The 13742-nt window shown below is 49.9% G+C and overlaps 5 protein-coding genes across 5 annotated transcripts; 2 read left to right on the forward strand and 3 right to left on the reverse strand.

The window, feature by feature from the left end:
• Positions 1–671: 671 nt before the first annotated feature.
• Positions 672–1362, forward strand: J4E93_002999 (uncharacterized protein; the record flags this gene model as incomplete). The annotated part of the gene is made up of 3 exons (XM_049340939.1): positions 672–842; positions 889–1220; positions 1272–1362. 3 exons carry the CDS (start codon positions 672–674, stop codon positions 1360–1362), a joined length of 594 nt encoding a protein of 197 aa, XP_049201821.1.
• A 2702-nt stretch (positions 1363–4064) lies between these two features.
• J4E93_003000 (uncharacterized protein) lies at positions 4065–5901 on the forward strand (the record flags this gene model as incomplete). Its single annotated transcript, XM_049340940.1, has 3 exons — positions 4065–4221; positions 4272–5478; positions 5529–5901. The coding sequence occupies 3 exons, from the start codon at positions 4065–4067 to the stop codon at positions 5899–5901; spliced, it is 1737 nt and encodes a 578-aa protein (XP_049201822.1).
• A 303-nt stretch (positions 5902–6204) lies between these two features.
• J4E93_003001 (uncharacterized protein) lies at positions 6205–7551 on the reverse strand (the record flags this gene model as incomplete). Its single annotated transcript, XM_049340941.1, has 1 exon — positions 6205–7551. The coding sequence occupies one exon, from the start codon at positions 7549–7551 to the stop codon at positions 6205–6207; it is 1347 nt and encodes a 448-aa protein (XP_049201823.1).
• Positions 7552–8021: 470 nt separating this feature from the next.
• On the reverse strand, positions 8022–9305 carry J4E93_003002 (uncharacterized protein; the record flags this gene model as incomplete). The annotated part of the gene is made up of 3 exons (XM_049340942.1): positions 8022–8650; positions 8703–9141; positions 9207–9305. The coding sequence occupies 3 exons, from the start codon at positions 9303–9305 to the stop codon at positions 8022–8024; spliced, it is 1167 nt and encodes a 388-aa protein (XP_049201824.1).
• Positions 9306–10179: 874 nt separating this feature from the next.
• J4E93_003003 (uncharacterized protein) lies at positions 10180–11520 on the reverse strand (the record flags this gene model as incomplete). Its single annotated transcript, XM_049340943.1, has 1 exon — positions 10180–11520. One exon carries the CDS (start codon positions 11518–11520, stop codon positions 10180–10182), a length of 1341 nt encoding a protein of 446 aa, XP_049201825.1.
• Positions 11521–13742: the final 2222 nt, after the last annotated feature.

Genomic DNA, 13742 nt, shown 5'->3' on the forward strand with positions numbered 1-13742 from the left:
TCCCAGCATAGCTCCCGCGCGCGAGGTAGGGCGGGAGGTCGATGTGGGACCGCGGAAGCTTGAACAACACCCGCAACAACACCTCTCACCCAGTCGATCTAGACGTCAAACTATGGCTCCACATGCTTCAGGTACCGCCTAGATTCTACACACCTGAATGGCTTCCCCAGACTTGACATTTAGGCTCGTCATGCTGTAAGCGCCTACGTGCATCAGTGCGGCAGCTCGGGCCATTTCATGAGATACCGCCGCTTCGCGCTCTCATTGGCTCATCCAGCGACTACTCGAGATGCCATGAAACGACTGTGGTCCAGACACACCATGAGCAAGAATAGCAGCAATCTTGACTATGCCCTTTGCGATCTGTTGTTGAGATCGCAACCAACTCTTCGTTGTATAAGATGTGCTGGACGCAACGTCGTAGTAACTCATCACACACATCATCAACCAGCTCATCACAACTCACTTCCTTTTCGTCTTTTTTCTCTGTTTCCTTATTTCCTTGTTTCCTATCTGGGTCTCATTCATTCTTCACTTTCTACGAAATCACACTCTCTTCTGCTGTGCAGACCGCTATCCGTTCCTTGCTGCCTTAATCGCCTCGTCTGTCTACTTCGACATCACATCCTCAGCCTTATTCACCTTTCGACGACCAACTTCAATCCGCCATTATGCCTGTCCCCAGCTACAACGCCATGCCTTTGAGCAAGATGTTCCTTGGCGCCCGTGTTCTTCAGGCTATCTGCATGATCTTGGTTATTGGCATCTGCTCCAACTTCATCCAGATGATTGTCACAACCGGTGTTGAGCCACCCAAAGAGTTCGTCGGCACTCTGAGCGTAGTATGTACTTTCCTCTACCCTCACTGAATACTTCTAACATCATTAGACATGCATCGCTGCTCTCTACATTATGGTCAGCGTAGGCTACTATTGGTCGCAAGCAAACCTCGGCCTTCTCGTCATGACTGGTGTCGACTCTCTCCTTCTCATCGCCTTCATCGTTTGCGCAGTCACTCTCGGCAAGCCCATGTCGTTCCTTAACTGCTACGTCATCGGCAAGTCATCCGCAGAGATCGATGCCCAGTACGCCAACGCCTTTGTCACTGCTACAGTGGAGAACCTCAACAAGTCCACTTCCAGCTTGGGCCACTGGGCCGGTGTCACACGCAGCAACTGCTTCCAGGCCAAGACCGTCTGGGGTATGGCTATCGCTCTCTGGTAAGTCTTCACGCCACACATAATGCTCGATACATTACTAACACGACTTAGCGTACTCTTCACCGTCTCATGCGCTCTTCTCCCTACTCTCTGGTACAAGAACAACATGAAGAAGCCCGCCAAGACCGTCGAGGACGCCTAAACGCGAGGAACCCCCAATATCGAATGTGTCGAGCCAACGCGACGACTCAGCAAAAAAGGAATGACCTGTCAAGAGCGCTCTCTGCCAGTCTTCCACCCCCTCTACCCACCTATACTCATGTCTTTCCTTATCTTTCTGTCAAAACTATAAAAATAGTCTGCATTGCGAGGGAGTTTGGAGTTGTCTCGGCTTTTTTTCTGTCTTCTTCTTCGGACATTGAATGTCTATAATCCTAATGGATAGTTTTGGGCCTAGTTGCCTGTATCAAACCAATTACACTGACTTTTGTATCACATGATTGTCCTCGCTTTGATGCTCAGCCCTTCCCACTTACCAATGTCGCATTCTTTGCCGTAGCTGCTTGTTTGTCGATTCCGGTAGTGTCAATGTCAAGTGAATTACGTTCTGTTTGGTTGAGTGCCCCTTTGACGACGCGTCCGTTTCCTATTTGAGTATGGTTTGTCGTCTACTATATTTGTCTGTGCAGTGACTTTGAGCTTAGTATTCCATGAACACAGGTGGCTGTATACGCCTATTCTCACCGCAACAACTGATAGTCTGAAACTCTGAAGCTCATGTGATTGAAGACTTGTCAACGCAACTCGGTGAATTCCCCCTCCAACATTCTATAGACGAACACTCGACAAAACTTCACAGAATCAAGATGAGCGGCTATATATACAAGACCTGGGTCGTCCGCATAGCTAATACAACAAGAACAACTCACTACCATCAACGACAAGAAGGCATATCAAATTCCATCATCATCCTACACACGAACTACAGAACTCAAGACCAGCGAAGAAATACACGACGCCCAGCGCGTACTACGAATATCTTAGCTATCACAACCCACAACACGCATCTCAAACCAACAACTCATTTCTCCCAACATTACAAAAGCCAGAATGTGCACTAAACACGCATTCACTTGCGCATTCCCAATGTGTAAGGAAATTGTCGCCTGGGCAACGAGCTCAGCCTGCACCAGCGTCAAGAACCACCAACCACTAAAGTACAGGCCCGAAAATCGAGAACCAGGCTGGTGCGGGAAGTTGGAAGATGGGGAGTCGTATCGAAGCACAAATGAGTACTGCGAAAAGCATCAACAGGGCGAAGACGATGAGGCTAGGAGGAAGAGGATGAATGAGCAAAGCTTTGCACGGCCGCCTATGCCGAATGGCATGAGGCGTTTGATCAATTTCCCCGGCAGGAACTAATCACTGTGAAAGTGATATCTCAGTGGGGCACGGAAATGGTAGGAGTTTGTGGGGTGGTTCATGTTGAGTGTACCAAGTGCAGGCATGGTAAGACTGAGGTCAGGGGGTTTTACCAGCGGGGCGTGATCTTTTCTTGGTTATGTTTGAGAGGTTGGAGACGTTCAAGTACCGGATTGGTCGGTCGTGTATCATAGACAAGACAAAGTGTACGATAAGGAGGAGAGCAGGAAATGGATATGTTGCATCAGATTGGTACCTAGTACAGTTGGAGACCGTCTAGAGTGGTGAAATGTGCCTAATTGCAAGCTATGGCTGGAGAAGAGTCATCTTTTGATGGGTATGTGTGATCACCGACGACGAGTAACCGGCGGCATTTACCTAGGTACGTGGGAGGCTCGTTTGTACTGCTTTTAAGCCCAATTGCAGAGCCCATTCATACGTCACAACCACCTGTTACAGCGAGTGTGCATCACTATCACTTCAACTGGTGGTATACACATGATAGCAATATTCGCAATGATGATCGGCTAGCTTAGATGGTCGGCTGCACCGGCTATTGCAAACCTAGGCATGCCAGTCTCAGAGCCCAGGATGTCAGCACGAGTATAGCACTTGAACGGCATGATCCTGGGAACCCCAGGGGACATAGGAACGACAGCCAAGTATATACCATGGAGATCTAGACTTGTCCGACGGAGATGCATACTTCCACCCCTTGCAAACCGATAGAAATTTCTGCAATCGCATTCGTTCTCGCAAGTTTCGAAATTACTGCATCGGGAAACGCCCGCAGGAGGCGTCCATCGTGTATCGGCGTTCAGCGAACAGGCGGAGGTGGTGAAAAGGAAAATTTGATGCCATCCCATCTGCACGGTTACCAAAGCTCCCTGTCCGCGGCTGACTCGCGCGTTCATTGGCTGTCGCGTGAAGCAAGCCTCACCAACGAGCTGCAAAACATCGCGACTTCACGACGTGCGCGAATGTGAATGATGACCGTAAGACTCGATGCAGATCGTCTGAATGAGCGCATAGCCTCCATGTAAATGGCTCGCACGTGGTGGTTTTCGTAATGGAAATCCTAAAAGCCGAGCATTTGGTGATCACGCGCGAACCAGCGCGTCGGATTGTCAGCGCCTTCATGCACCCGGCTGCAGGCCATTTAGTCCCCGCTTTACGCCATTCGACGCCGTGCTTGTGTATATAGAACCCTGATTCCCATCTTTTCCAGTGCCACGGGAATATCCATCCGCGGGCTTTGAGATCGCGGTTCTTGTTGAGGTAGTTTGGTTGGCCAATTGCTTCTCTGAGGGACCTCAGCTTCGTCGGTACGACGTCATCCCCGGATAATCTTTGAACGCGAGCCGGAGATCTTCAAGACAGCTACTTTTTGCCATATTCCTGAGACGACTTATCCATATTTTATTATTCTGGAAAAGGGGGAGATATTAGCCCAGCATGTCGCTCACGCAACGAGTGACATCGATGGAGGAGCATGAGCCGTGGAGTAGAGAGGCGAGCCCGGACTCTAGGCACCGGAAGATGAGCTTCAACCCAGTCGGCACCTGGACGGAGCAAACGGGCGAAGTGTACGTAGAGCCAACGATAGGCGCATTCGAAGTGCCTAGGTGGAAAAGACTGCGTATGTATCATGATACACGGCATGGGTGTACAGAAGCTAACGTCGCGTAGTCCAGGTCTTCTTCGCCGTTATCTACTGCCTCTTCGCCGCCGGTGTCGTCTTCGGTTACGCCGCGATAAAACCCGTACTTCTCGAAGAAGGTGTCTACAGAGATTACTGCACCAAAGAAGAGCTGGATCAGGATGTACACGTCTGCTACGAGCAGGAGCTCCGGCTCAACCTCATGTTCACGATCGCTGCCGTCTCTACGAACGTCGTCGCGCTTCCCGTCGGTACCATCCTCGATCGCTTCGGACCACGCGTATGCGGAGTAACTGGTGCGATATCTATAACGATTGGCGCATTGCTCTTCGCATTCGCAAAGGAACTGCCTTTCGACGCGTTTATCCCTGGATACTTGTTCATGGCGCTGGGTGGACCATTCATCTTCATCTCGTCGTTCCAGCTTAGCAACACGTTTCCGCAATACTCTGGACTCATCTTGGCGCTTTTGACTGGAGCTTTCGACACCTCGAGCGCGATCTTCTTGATGTACCGACTCATCTACCAAGGCACAGATGGCAACTTCTCGATCAAGAAGTTCTTCCTTATCTACCTAATCGTCCCAGCATTTATCCTCGCAGTTCAGATTCTCTTCATGCCATCGGTATCGTACAAGACGGTTGGTGAACTCGTCACTAGTGCGGAGGAAGAGCAGGTCATCCACGACTCAGACGACGAGATTGAAGACGCAGCAACTGTTCGAAGCCTCCAAGATGCGCGACGAGCACACCGCGATAGCATTGTTAGCGAGATTACGTCTTTGCTTGGCACAAAAGATGGTCAGAAGCAGGCACAAGAAGAAGACAAGAAGAAGAACATTTCAGGTGTGTGGGGTGCGCTACACGGTCGCACCGCCAGCCAGCAGATCCGCACGCCCTGGTTCATTCTCATCACGCTGTTCACCGTGCTGCAGATGACGCGTATCAACTACTTCGTTGCCACGATTCGGACGCAATACACGTACCTGTTCCATGACTACGAGAAGGCTGTCGAAATCAACAACTTCTTCGATGTCGCGCTTCCAGTTGGTGGAGTACTGTCTGTACCGTTCATTGGTCTGCTTCTCGACAACACAAGCACTACTTTTACGATGGCGCTGCTCGTCACCGTTGCTACCACAATTGGTGTGCTAGGCGTGATTCCGGAGACATGGGCCGCTTATGCGAACATTGTCCTCTTCGTGCTCTACCGACCTTTGTACTACACCGCAGTCTCGTAAGTTGTCCCGTCCTCACTCTCAAGCTACTTGCTAACATTTCTGCCAGCGACTACTCCGCCAAAGTCTTCGGTTTCGCTACCTTCGGAAAAGTTTACGGCCTCATCATCTGTCTCGCTGGTGTCCTCAACTTCTCTCAATCTGCTCTCGACGCCGCTACACACAAGACCTTCAAGAATGACCCTGTACCTATCAACGTCATCTTGCTTAGCCTGGCGCTGCTCGTCGGTCTAGCCCTTGTGGCGTTTGTGTGGCGAAAGAGCCATAGGATCCAAAGGGAGAACATTGAAGAGGAGGCTGAGGAAGCAAGAGAGTCGCTTATGCCAGCTGCCAGTGGAAGTCAAGGAGCGAATGGCTATAGGTCGATGAACGGAAGTGGGACTGTCAGTCCTAGTGAAGACAACAGGGGGAGACGGCTGTGAGTATGAAGTATGTGACTCGGCTGCAGAGCAGTGTGTTTAGCGCAGGGATATGGGGGATGTTTGCCTTAGTTCGCATTGGGAGTTCAGCATGGCGAGGCGTTTGGTGGCGTTTTCAAAATGACAGTAACTGAGGAGGTCATGGATGCGTTGGCTCAAAGGTGTCTGTGTGGTCAAAAAGTGGTTCCAAGATGATAGATATTTTGGACCTACTTTTTGACTACACAAACACCTTTGAGAACCTAAACAGATCATGGATACGCTTGCATAACGAAAAACCCAATCACTACAGTTCTCTTTGCTATATCAGCCGCTTTGCGCTATCCCACGTGCGTCACACTCGGCTTCGTACGCAGCCAATTGCTCCATCTTCTTTTCAGCAATTAAACTCATCTCCCTTTCCAAGTCCCCGCTAAGCTCCTCATCTCCCGGTTCATGAAGGGCGCTCCAGTATACCACGTCAACATCCCAGCCTTTCCTGATTCCGTGGTTGAACCAGAACCTCTTTGACGCCCAAGAGTCTAGCATGCGACTAGCCAGAGAGATTGCTTCTTTCTGCTGACTTGGTTTCTGCTTCGCCTCAGCCCTCGCCATGGCTCGGAGGAATTGTTCTAAACGTGGTACGTATAAGGCTTCGAAGTCTTCCAGGGCGAATTTCTCGAGCATAAGGCCAGGACTGACCATGGCGAGCCACCATGGTGGGTCATAAGCGAATTGAGCAGGCATGGTATTCACATACTCAAAATCCAGGACCGCTACGATCTTCAGTGATCCTTCCTCGTACCTAGCGAGCATGTTCTTGGGACGTAAGTCATGGCAATACGGTATGAATGGGCCGTTGTCGGCTTCCGATGGAGGGTAGAATCGCTCAATCAACTGTTTGAATCTGTGGCGTGCGATGAAGCATTTTTCCGCATCCTGAGTACTATGTGCAAGGTTTCGCTGAACTTGGAGATGAAGCAAATTCTCGTCAGCACGGTAATGAAGGAAGGCTTGGGTGCTGGTGAACGCGACTTTAGGAAACTGATCTACCGGGTAGTCTGTAACGACAGAAGCTAGGTTGTTCATGTTTGTGGTGAGGGGACGGTCAGTCACCGTCCACGCTCCCGACGTATCCTTGTTGACAGGTCCAATGGCCGAAAAGTGCAGTCGCGAAATCTGGAGCATGTAGTCGGCTATCTGCTCATATACAAGATCAACTTCTGCTTCTTTGTGATCGTCTTGAAGCTGCTGCAAGAGTTCCGACAGCTCTGTGCCCTCAATATAATCCATGATGATATATGGACTAAGCTGAGAAGGACTTTCCTTAGCCGTTCCCCAGTCACGTATCTTGGGGACAGGTATGACAGTCTTTTCAGCCAGATACTCTAGAAACCGAACTTCATTCCTGACCTTTTCCTCGAGAAACTTGGCGGCAGTTATCCCCCGTTTCGGGAAACGAATGATTACTGTGTCTTCTGTGCCGAAACTTATGACAAGATTGACATTGTATGAACCTTGAAGGTATTGGACAAATTCTCCTGGAACATTGGTCCTCAGCTTCTGGCCTACAAAAGTGACTATCTCTTCGTTCGCGGCTTTTACCTTCGCAGCCCAAGCCGCGAGCTCAGCATTCCCAGCCTCCTCCGCGATTTTGTCAAATTCGGTCTTCATTGAGATCGACAATTATGTACGCGGTGTGTGTCTGTGATATCAAAGTACGCGATTCGAAAGGCAGCTATACGTAAAATGCAAGGGTCGAGGGTAATGCGAGGGTTTGAGTAGGGGAGGCAGCGGTTTCGTGTCGATGGCTGGTGTCAACAAGCGCTAGCCTGATTTCAGTCTAGTGTTGTCACGTCAGGATGTCGCGTCACGGCGTGGCAGTCGCCAGCCATTGCGAAAACCTACCATCCTCATATCTCACGACGAAGATTATGCGCCTCGAACCTAGGGTTCTTCCATTGAAATTTGAAGCCTTCTGGGGCATCTACATAATCAATTATCGCGAGCGCTGTCGGTGGGCGTGACGGGTTGCAGCAAGTGTTTGGCATTATCTGCTACATTGAACAACCAACACATTCCATGCCGTTCTAATACGACCAAGAAAGCAAACAACATTCGTTCTCTCTCCGGAACCTGCGGCTCTACTTCCACGTATTAGCAACGGTGGCCGCGCTCGAGCACCCCTTCGGCACGGTATACACGCGGTTAGCACCTGACTCGTAGGTCACGGTACCACTGCTTTCGACCTTGATGAACTTGTATTCGAAGCTGACACCAGCCGGGAGGTTGATCTTTGTCGACCAAAGCGGGTTTGCGGTGGTGTATTGACTCGCAGATAGCGCAGGCGCAGACGCTGCGTTCCAGCTGCCGAGCTGGGCAATCGAACCAACGATCTTGACAGTCTGGCCGAACGATGTCGTGGTCTTCGAGTTGAACGTCACAGCTACTGTGGATACAGGCGATGCGCACCCAGTAGGTGCCGCCGTCGAGGTTGAAGTCGCCTTCGTCGAAGACGCGGGAGCCTTGCTCGAAGCCGGTGGGGGTGAGCCACCTGAGCCACTGCCAGTAATCTTGATGTCTGCGCAAGTCAGATAAACCTGCGGTGTTTGGAACGAGTTCCACTTGAACGACAGCAGCGTGTGGTTGCTTGAGTAGTTGGGGATCTTGATCTTTGAGCTGACTGTGTATCCGCCTGCGATGCTGGTGTAGCACGAATTGAGTGGTGCGTTGTCGACGCTCCTGCATTTTGAGCCATCATTGAAGCCACCGCCTACTTAGTGTCAGTATCGCGTTACTATCCCGAGATGTTGAGATGTACTCACATGTGAACCAGTCATTCCTCCAGCAAGGCTGACCCTCTTGGCAGTCAGAGTTGTAGCCACACGTCTGTCCAGCGACATCAGTGCACTTCAGCTCACCAGCCTCGAAGCAGTCTTCAGCAGCCTGCTTCTCGGCCTCCGTAGGAAGGTACCCAGGCGTCAGAAGTTTGTCTACAAGAGCCTGATTCTGGCAGATGCGGTAGCTGAACATGCCACCATGGTCACCATTGGCATCGAGGCACCATTGTACATCGACAACATCACCGGATTTGTAGGTGATGACAGGTTGCGAACCCCAGCGAGGACCGGGCTGGTTGTAGTCGACGGATACGCGGGCATTGTAGCCGCAAGGGCCTGAGCGACCCACCGCTGCGGCGTCGAGGTCAGGCCACGCTGTAACAGGTTCGAGGATGGTACATTCCGGGCATGTATCAGCGCCAGACTGTAACGTGTTAACGGCTGCACGGGGTATACCTCTAATGTCCCCAACTGGACGCCATAACTTACCTGGGCATTCAGACCAGTCCTGCTCATAGGAGAAGAGAGATAGCCATGTGCATTTGCACTGGCCACAAGAGCGAGAAGAGATGCAATCTTGGACAACATGGTTGATAGATTTGTCTCTCGAAAGGTCTTGGAGAGAAAAGAAGTAGAGATCGAATCGTGTGCGATTGACTGACCTAGTGAAGGGCATTTGGAAGTTCATCTTTCCTGGCTATATACACGTTTCCCTCCAACATCGCATGATTAGCGGATCTTCGATGGCCTCGATGGACGCGACGATCTCTTGTTCTCGGTTGTAGGCAATCTCCCGGGACGCACATGGATGTTGGGCTGTATTGAACTTCATTGGATCGAAGTCGGCATGTAGGTACCCTGTAGCGCTCGACTGACCACATGGGCAGGTCCCAAGAAGAACGACGATGTCCGCTTAATCACGTTCACGAGTTTCGCGAGCCGCATGGCATTAGCACATCCGGCTCATACCCATGTAGCCCACAAGTACCGTACCCCAGATTCGTGGAACATTACCCGTTAGCTGCATCAACCCGCTCCGGGCACCCGCTACCATAGTGCCTCCGTCTTTTATACAAACTATTACTGAACAATGTAAAGCGCTTCGGTCGTTTGCCGCATCCATCGTAGTCCTCTATATCGTCGACTTTGCCATTGGCTCGCTGTCGGGATGACAGGAACCATGCTAACCTACCTAGGTAGTCACAATAACTAGTGTAACAAAATGATCATGGGGACTTCAGGACGCTTTCCGGCCCGCACCTTAAATTTAAACAGCATGTTTGATGGAAGCTGGGATGCGGGGAATCGAATTCTAGACGATGAGACTAACGAAGAGCCGAGTTGTATCGGCTGCATCATTCTCACTGTCGCCAAGCACCCAAGCAGATTCGCAAAAACACGCTTCGAGCGGGCGCTTACTCAAAGCCCAACTCGCAGTCCATCCCCGTATACTCTCCGGGTCTCAAAGTCCACGTTCCTTACACTCCGCGTTATATGCATCCAACTGCTCCATCTTCATCTCCACAAATGCCTCCATCTCGCCCTTCAGAACATTGTCTAGCACCTCATCACCTGGCTTATGCAGCGCAGCCCAATACACAGCATCAATACTCCAGCTGTCACTCATGGCGAGGTTGAACCAAAATTTGTTAGATGCCCATGAGTCTCGCATGCGGGCGGATAGTAGTGCCACCGACCCACCCTTTTCTTTCTCCTTCTTCTCCATCACCTGTAAGAACTGTTTGATGTGCGGCTCGAGCCTCGCCTTCAATGCTCCAAAATCAAAGTCGTTGTCAATCCAAGTAGTGGGTCGCAGTATTGTAAGCCACCATGGCGGATCGTGGGAGAGCTCTGCGGGCAGAACGGTACAAAATTCAAAGTCCAGTACGGCTTTGATGTTCAACTCTTCGTCTACGATCATGTTCGATGGATGGAAGTCCCAGCAGTATAGCTTGAATGGACTGGTATCGGCAGCGGTAGATAGGTACTGGTCGATAGACTGTTTGAGGCGGTGCCGAGCGATGAAACATCGTCTAGCATGTTCGCGATTCTCTACGGCGTTACGTTGGGTGTGCAAATGAGCTAGGTGCTGATCGGCAAGTTGTCGGAAGTACATCCTCGGAGATGAAATGGTGGTAGCGGGGAAGTGTTGAGTTGGATAATTTGGAATATTCCGGGCCAAGATGTTCATATTATCAGTCAAGGGCCGCTCGCTAACTACCCACTTATTTGAGCCACTCCTGCTTATAGAACCGGCAGCATCGAAGTCCAGTTGATAGATTTGCAGCAAATAGTCAGCTATTTGGCTGTAGGCGTGAAGTACTCTTGGATTGCCCAAATCTTCCCAGAGATCCATTTCGACACCGTCGTCGGTCTTGATAGGCTGTTGCATCTCGTCGATCAATCGTCCGCCTTCAACATACTCCATTATGATGAATGGACCGATATTCGATGGGCTATCGCTGGTTAACCCCCAGCTGTACACCTTCGGCAGGGGTATCGTGGTCTGGCGCAACAATTCCATGACTTGGATTTCATTTCGAACCTTCTCATCCAGGAAAGGTGTTGCCGTTGTTCCCGGCTGTGGAAAGCGTATCACGTATGTGGGCTTCATGTTGACGTTGACGACCAGACAGATGTTGTAGGATCCTTTGAGATAGCCACCAAACTCTCCAGCGACATCACTTCCCACTCGTTTGATGACGAAGTCAACGATCTCTTTCTGCGCTGCGTCAAGCTTTTTTCCCCATGCCTCGAGTAGCAGCTTTGCATCTTCCTGGGCTATTTCATCGTACAACATCATGTCTGCGGTTGGATAGTTGAAAGTAGGGCTGGAAATTTTAGGCTTGAGTGTGCACTGGTGGAGTAAATGGTGTTGTAGCTAGGACTTTAAATGTGGTAGAAGTCAATGCATACGTGCGAAACCTCGTTTCGGGCCGACTATGACACGTCCAAGATTTAATCGATTCAAGTCATAGCGCATTGTTAGATCATGCAACACTGCGGCACGGTAGATGTTACTGCATTATAGCCACACACTGACGCGGTACGAAGCCACCAAGCTTCTCTATCAGTACCAGTAGCTTGTGGATCATGCAACTGTACAGCTACTGTTTGACTGAAAATACACTCTGTACTGCACGCATAAGGTTGAGAAGCATTTGAGGAACAACACGACAAGTTTGACGTACTCAAGCACACGAGGATGATGCATCTAAGATCAACAATATTAGATAATAAAGACAGTCGTTACTGCTATTAAGGCCTCATGATTCAGGACACTGACTGAATAGTGGGGTCAAGTAACTCGACGAAGTCTTCCTGGGCAGTAACTGATCGATTCTCACTCAGCTACTCCGTGGTAAAGGATTCTAGAACTAGAAACCAACAAAAGCCGATGACGACTTGCTATTGTTGTGGGTCAAGCGTAGAAGCGGGAGTGTCATTACCCTGGGAATGATGAGTGTATGGGCCGCCGTACCGTCACCACGCCGTACTTCACAACACTTTCTGCTCCGAGAGTAACGCCGAAGTGCTCGAGAATGCGTCAATGATTGAACTTGTTGTATCTGTTACTTGAAGTTCGAGCCATACGCCTGGAAGTTCAGTCACACATGTGTTTTAACTCTGAAGATGTCCCCTAACAGAATCCCAGGACCACTCGAGGTAATGCAGTGTACATGAGATAGGTCAGCATTTTACTATCGGCTATGGCGCAAGTTACGGAGAAAGTCCTCTCATGCGCTGTTTACGATATAGACCATACGTCTGTAGATCAGAGAATGCCTCGAGGGTGATGTATTTCACATTTTCCTAGCGGTGCGTAGAAGAAGCAAGGCCTTTTGACTCAGCTTGAAGAGTGGGTACACGGCTGCTTTGGGTAGTCGGATCTGAGCCATAAGCTACTGTTTGACACTTCGTTACCTTACCGCAGTGCACTGACGGTTGAGAAAGGAGGACTCAGAAAAGGCTCCCTCAGTCACATAGAATGACTGTAGAGATATCGTATAAAGACCCCGTTGTCAGTCGTTTTTAAAAACCCAATCCAGTACAAGAACCGAAAGAACATTTTCATCACTACGGAGCACCACCAAACCTACAGCTCTTTACACTAAACAAGACTTAACTACTCAATATGACTGATTCCGGCGGATTCCTCAAGGTACCGAACGACAAAGAAACAAAGGAGATGCAGAAATTGTCAGATAGTGCCAAAGAGAAGAGAGACCAACTTCGGAAAGAACGAGAGATGCGAGAATTAGCTGAAAAAGCCGGGAAGGACTCTCAAAATCGTCGAGGAGGTGGTCAGGGCGACGGCTCTTCCCAGGGTGGTGCTTCAACTCAGGCGACCTCTTCCTCTTAGCACGCCATAACCCACGCTTTGACCTACAATATCTGCGTATGTATTATCCCAGTTGTTCGCCTCAAATCTTCAGCTGCACGGAATTCCACTAACGCGAGACGCAGGACTTACACCAAGTATCCAACATACCAGTATGGGGCAACGAGAACGAAGGCTGAAGGATTATGGCACTCGGATCCGCTGGCGGATCCTTTCTTTTAATGGTTGCTGGATGCTTCTTGAGCATGGCACTAGTCACTTTTCTTGGCTTGTAATATACAATTGTAACACACTCCTTTCAAAATGAATATCCTATATCTACCTTGGTAGATTGCACTTTCGAACAATATGCTCAACGAAGATGACCGTGCTGATATCTTGTTCGTATCGCCTGCCTTATTCGAAGTTCATGCAAGCGTGACATCGTAATACGTTACAACGACGGTGAGACTGAATCCTCGCCAATGTACATGCAGTACAGCAAATAATGAACGAAAAAGAATCGCAAGGATTTAAGCACGGCGGTGGTATCTGACTTTGTTGGCAAAGAAACGGATCATGAGAACACGTGCAGTCTTGGCCAATCTTAGAAGGGGTCAATATTGTCTGGTATACATGCTAGACGGCTGTGGATAACGAGTAATCATGCCATAGGGAGCCAGGCTACGACGCAACGACACAGA

The sequence above is a fragment of the Alternaria ventricosa genome (assembly GCF_023758065.1).
Source record: "Alternaria ventricosa strain BMP 2768 chromosome Unknown scaffold_4, whole genome shotgun sequence".
In the NCBI taxonomy this organism is placed as follows: domain Eukaryota; kingdom Fungi; phylum Ascomycota; class Dothideomycetes; order Pleosporales; family Pleosporaceae; genus Alternaria; species Alternaria ventricosa.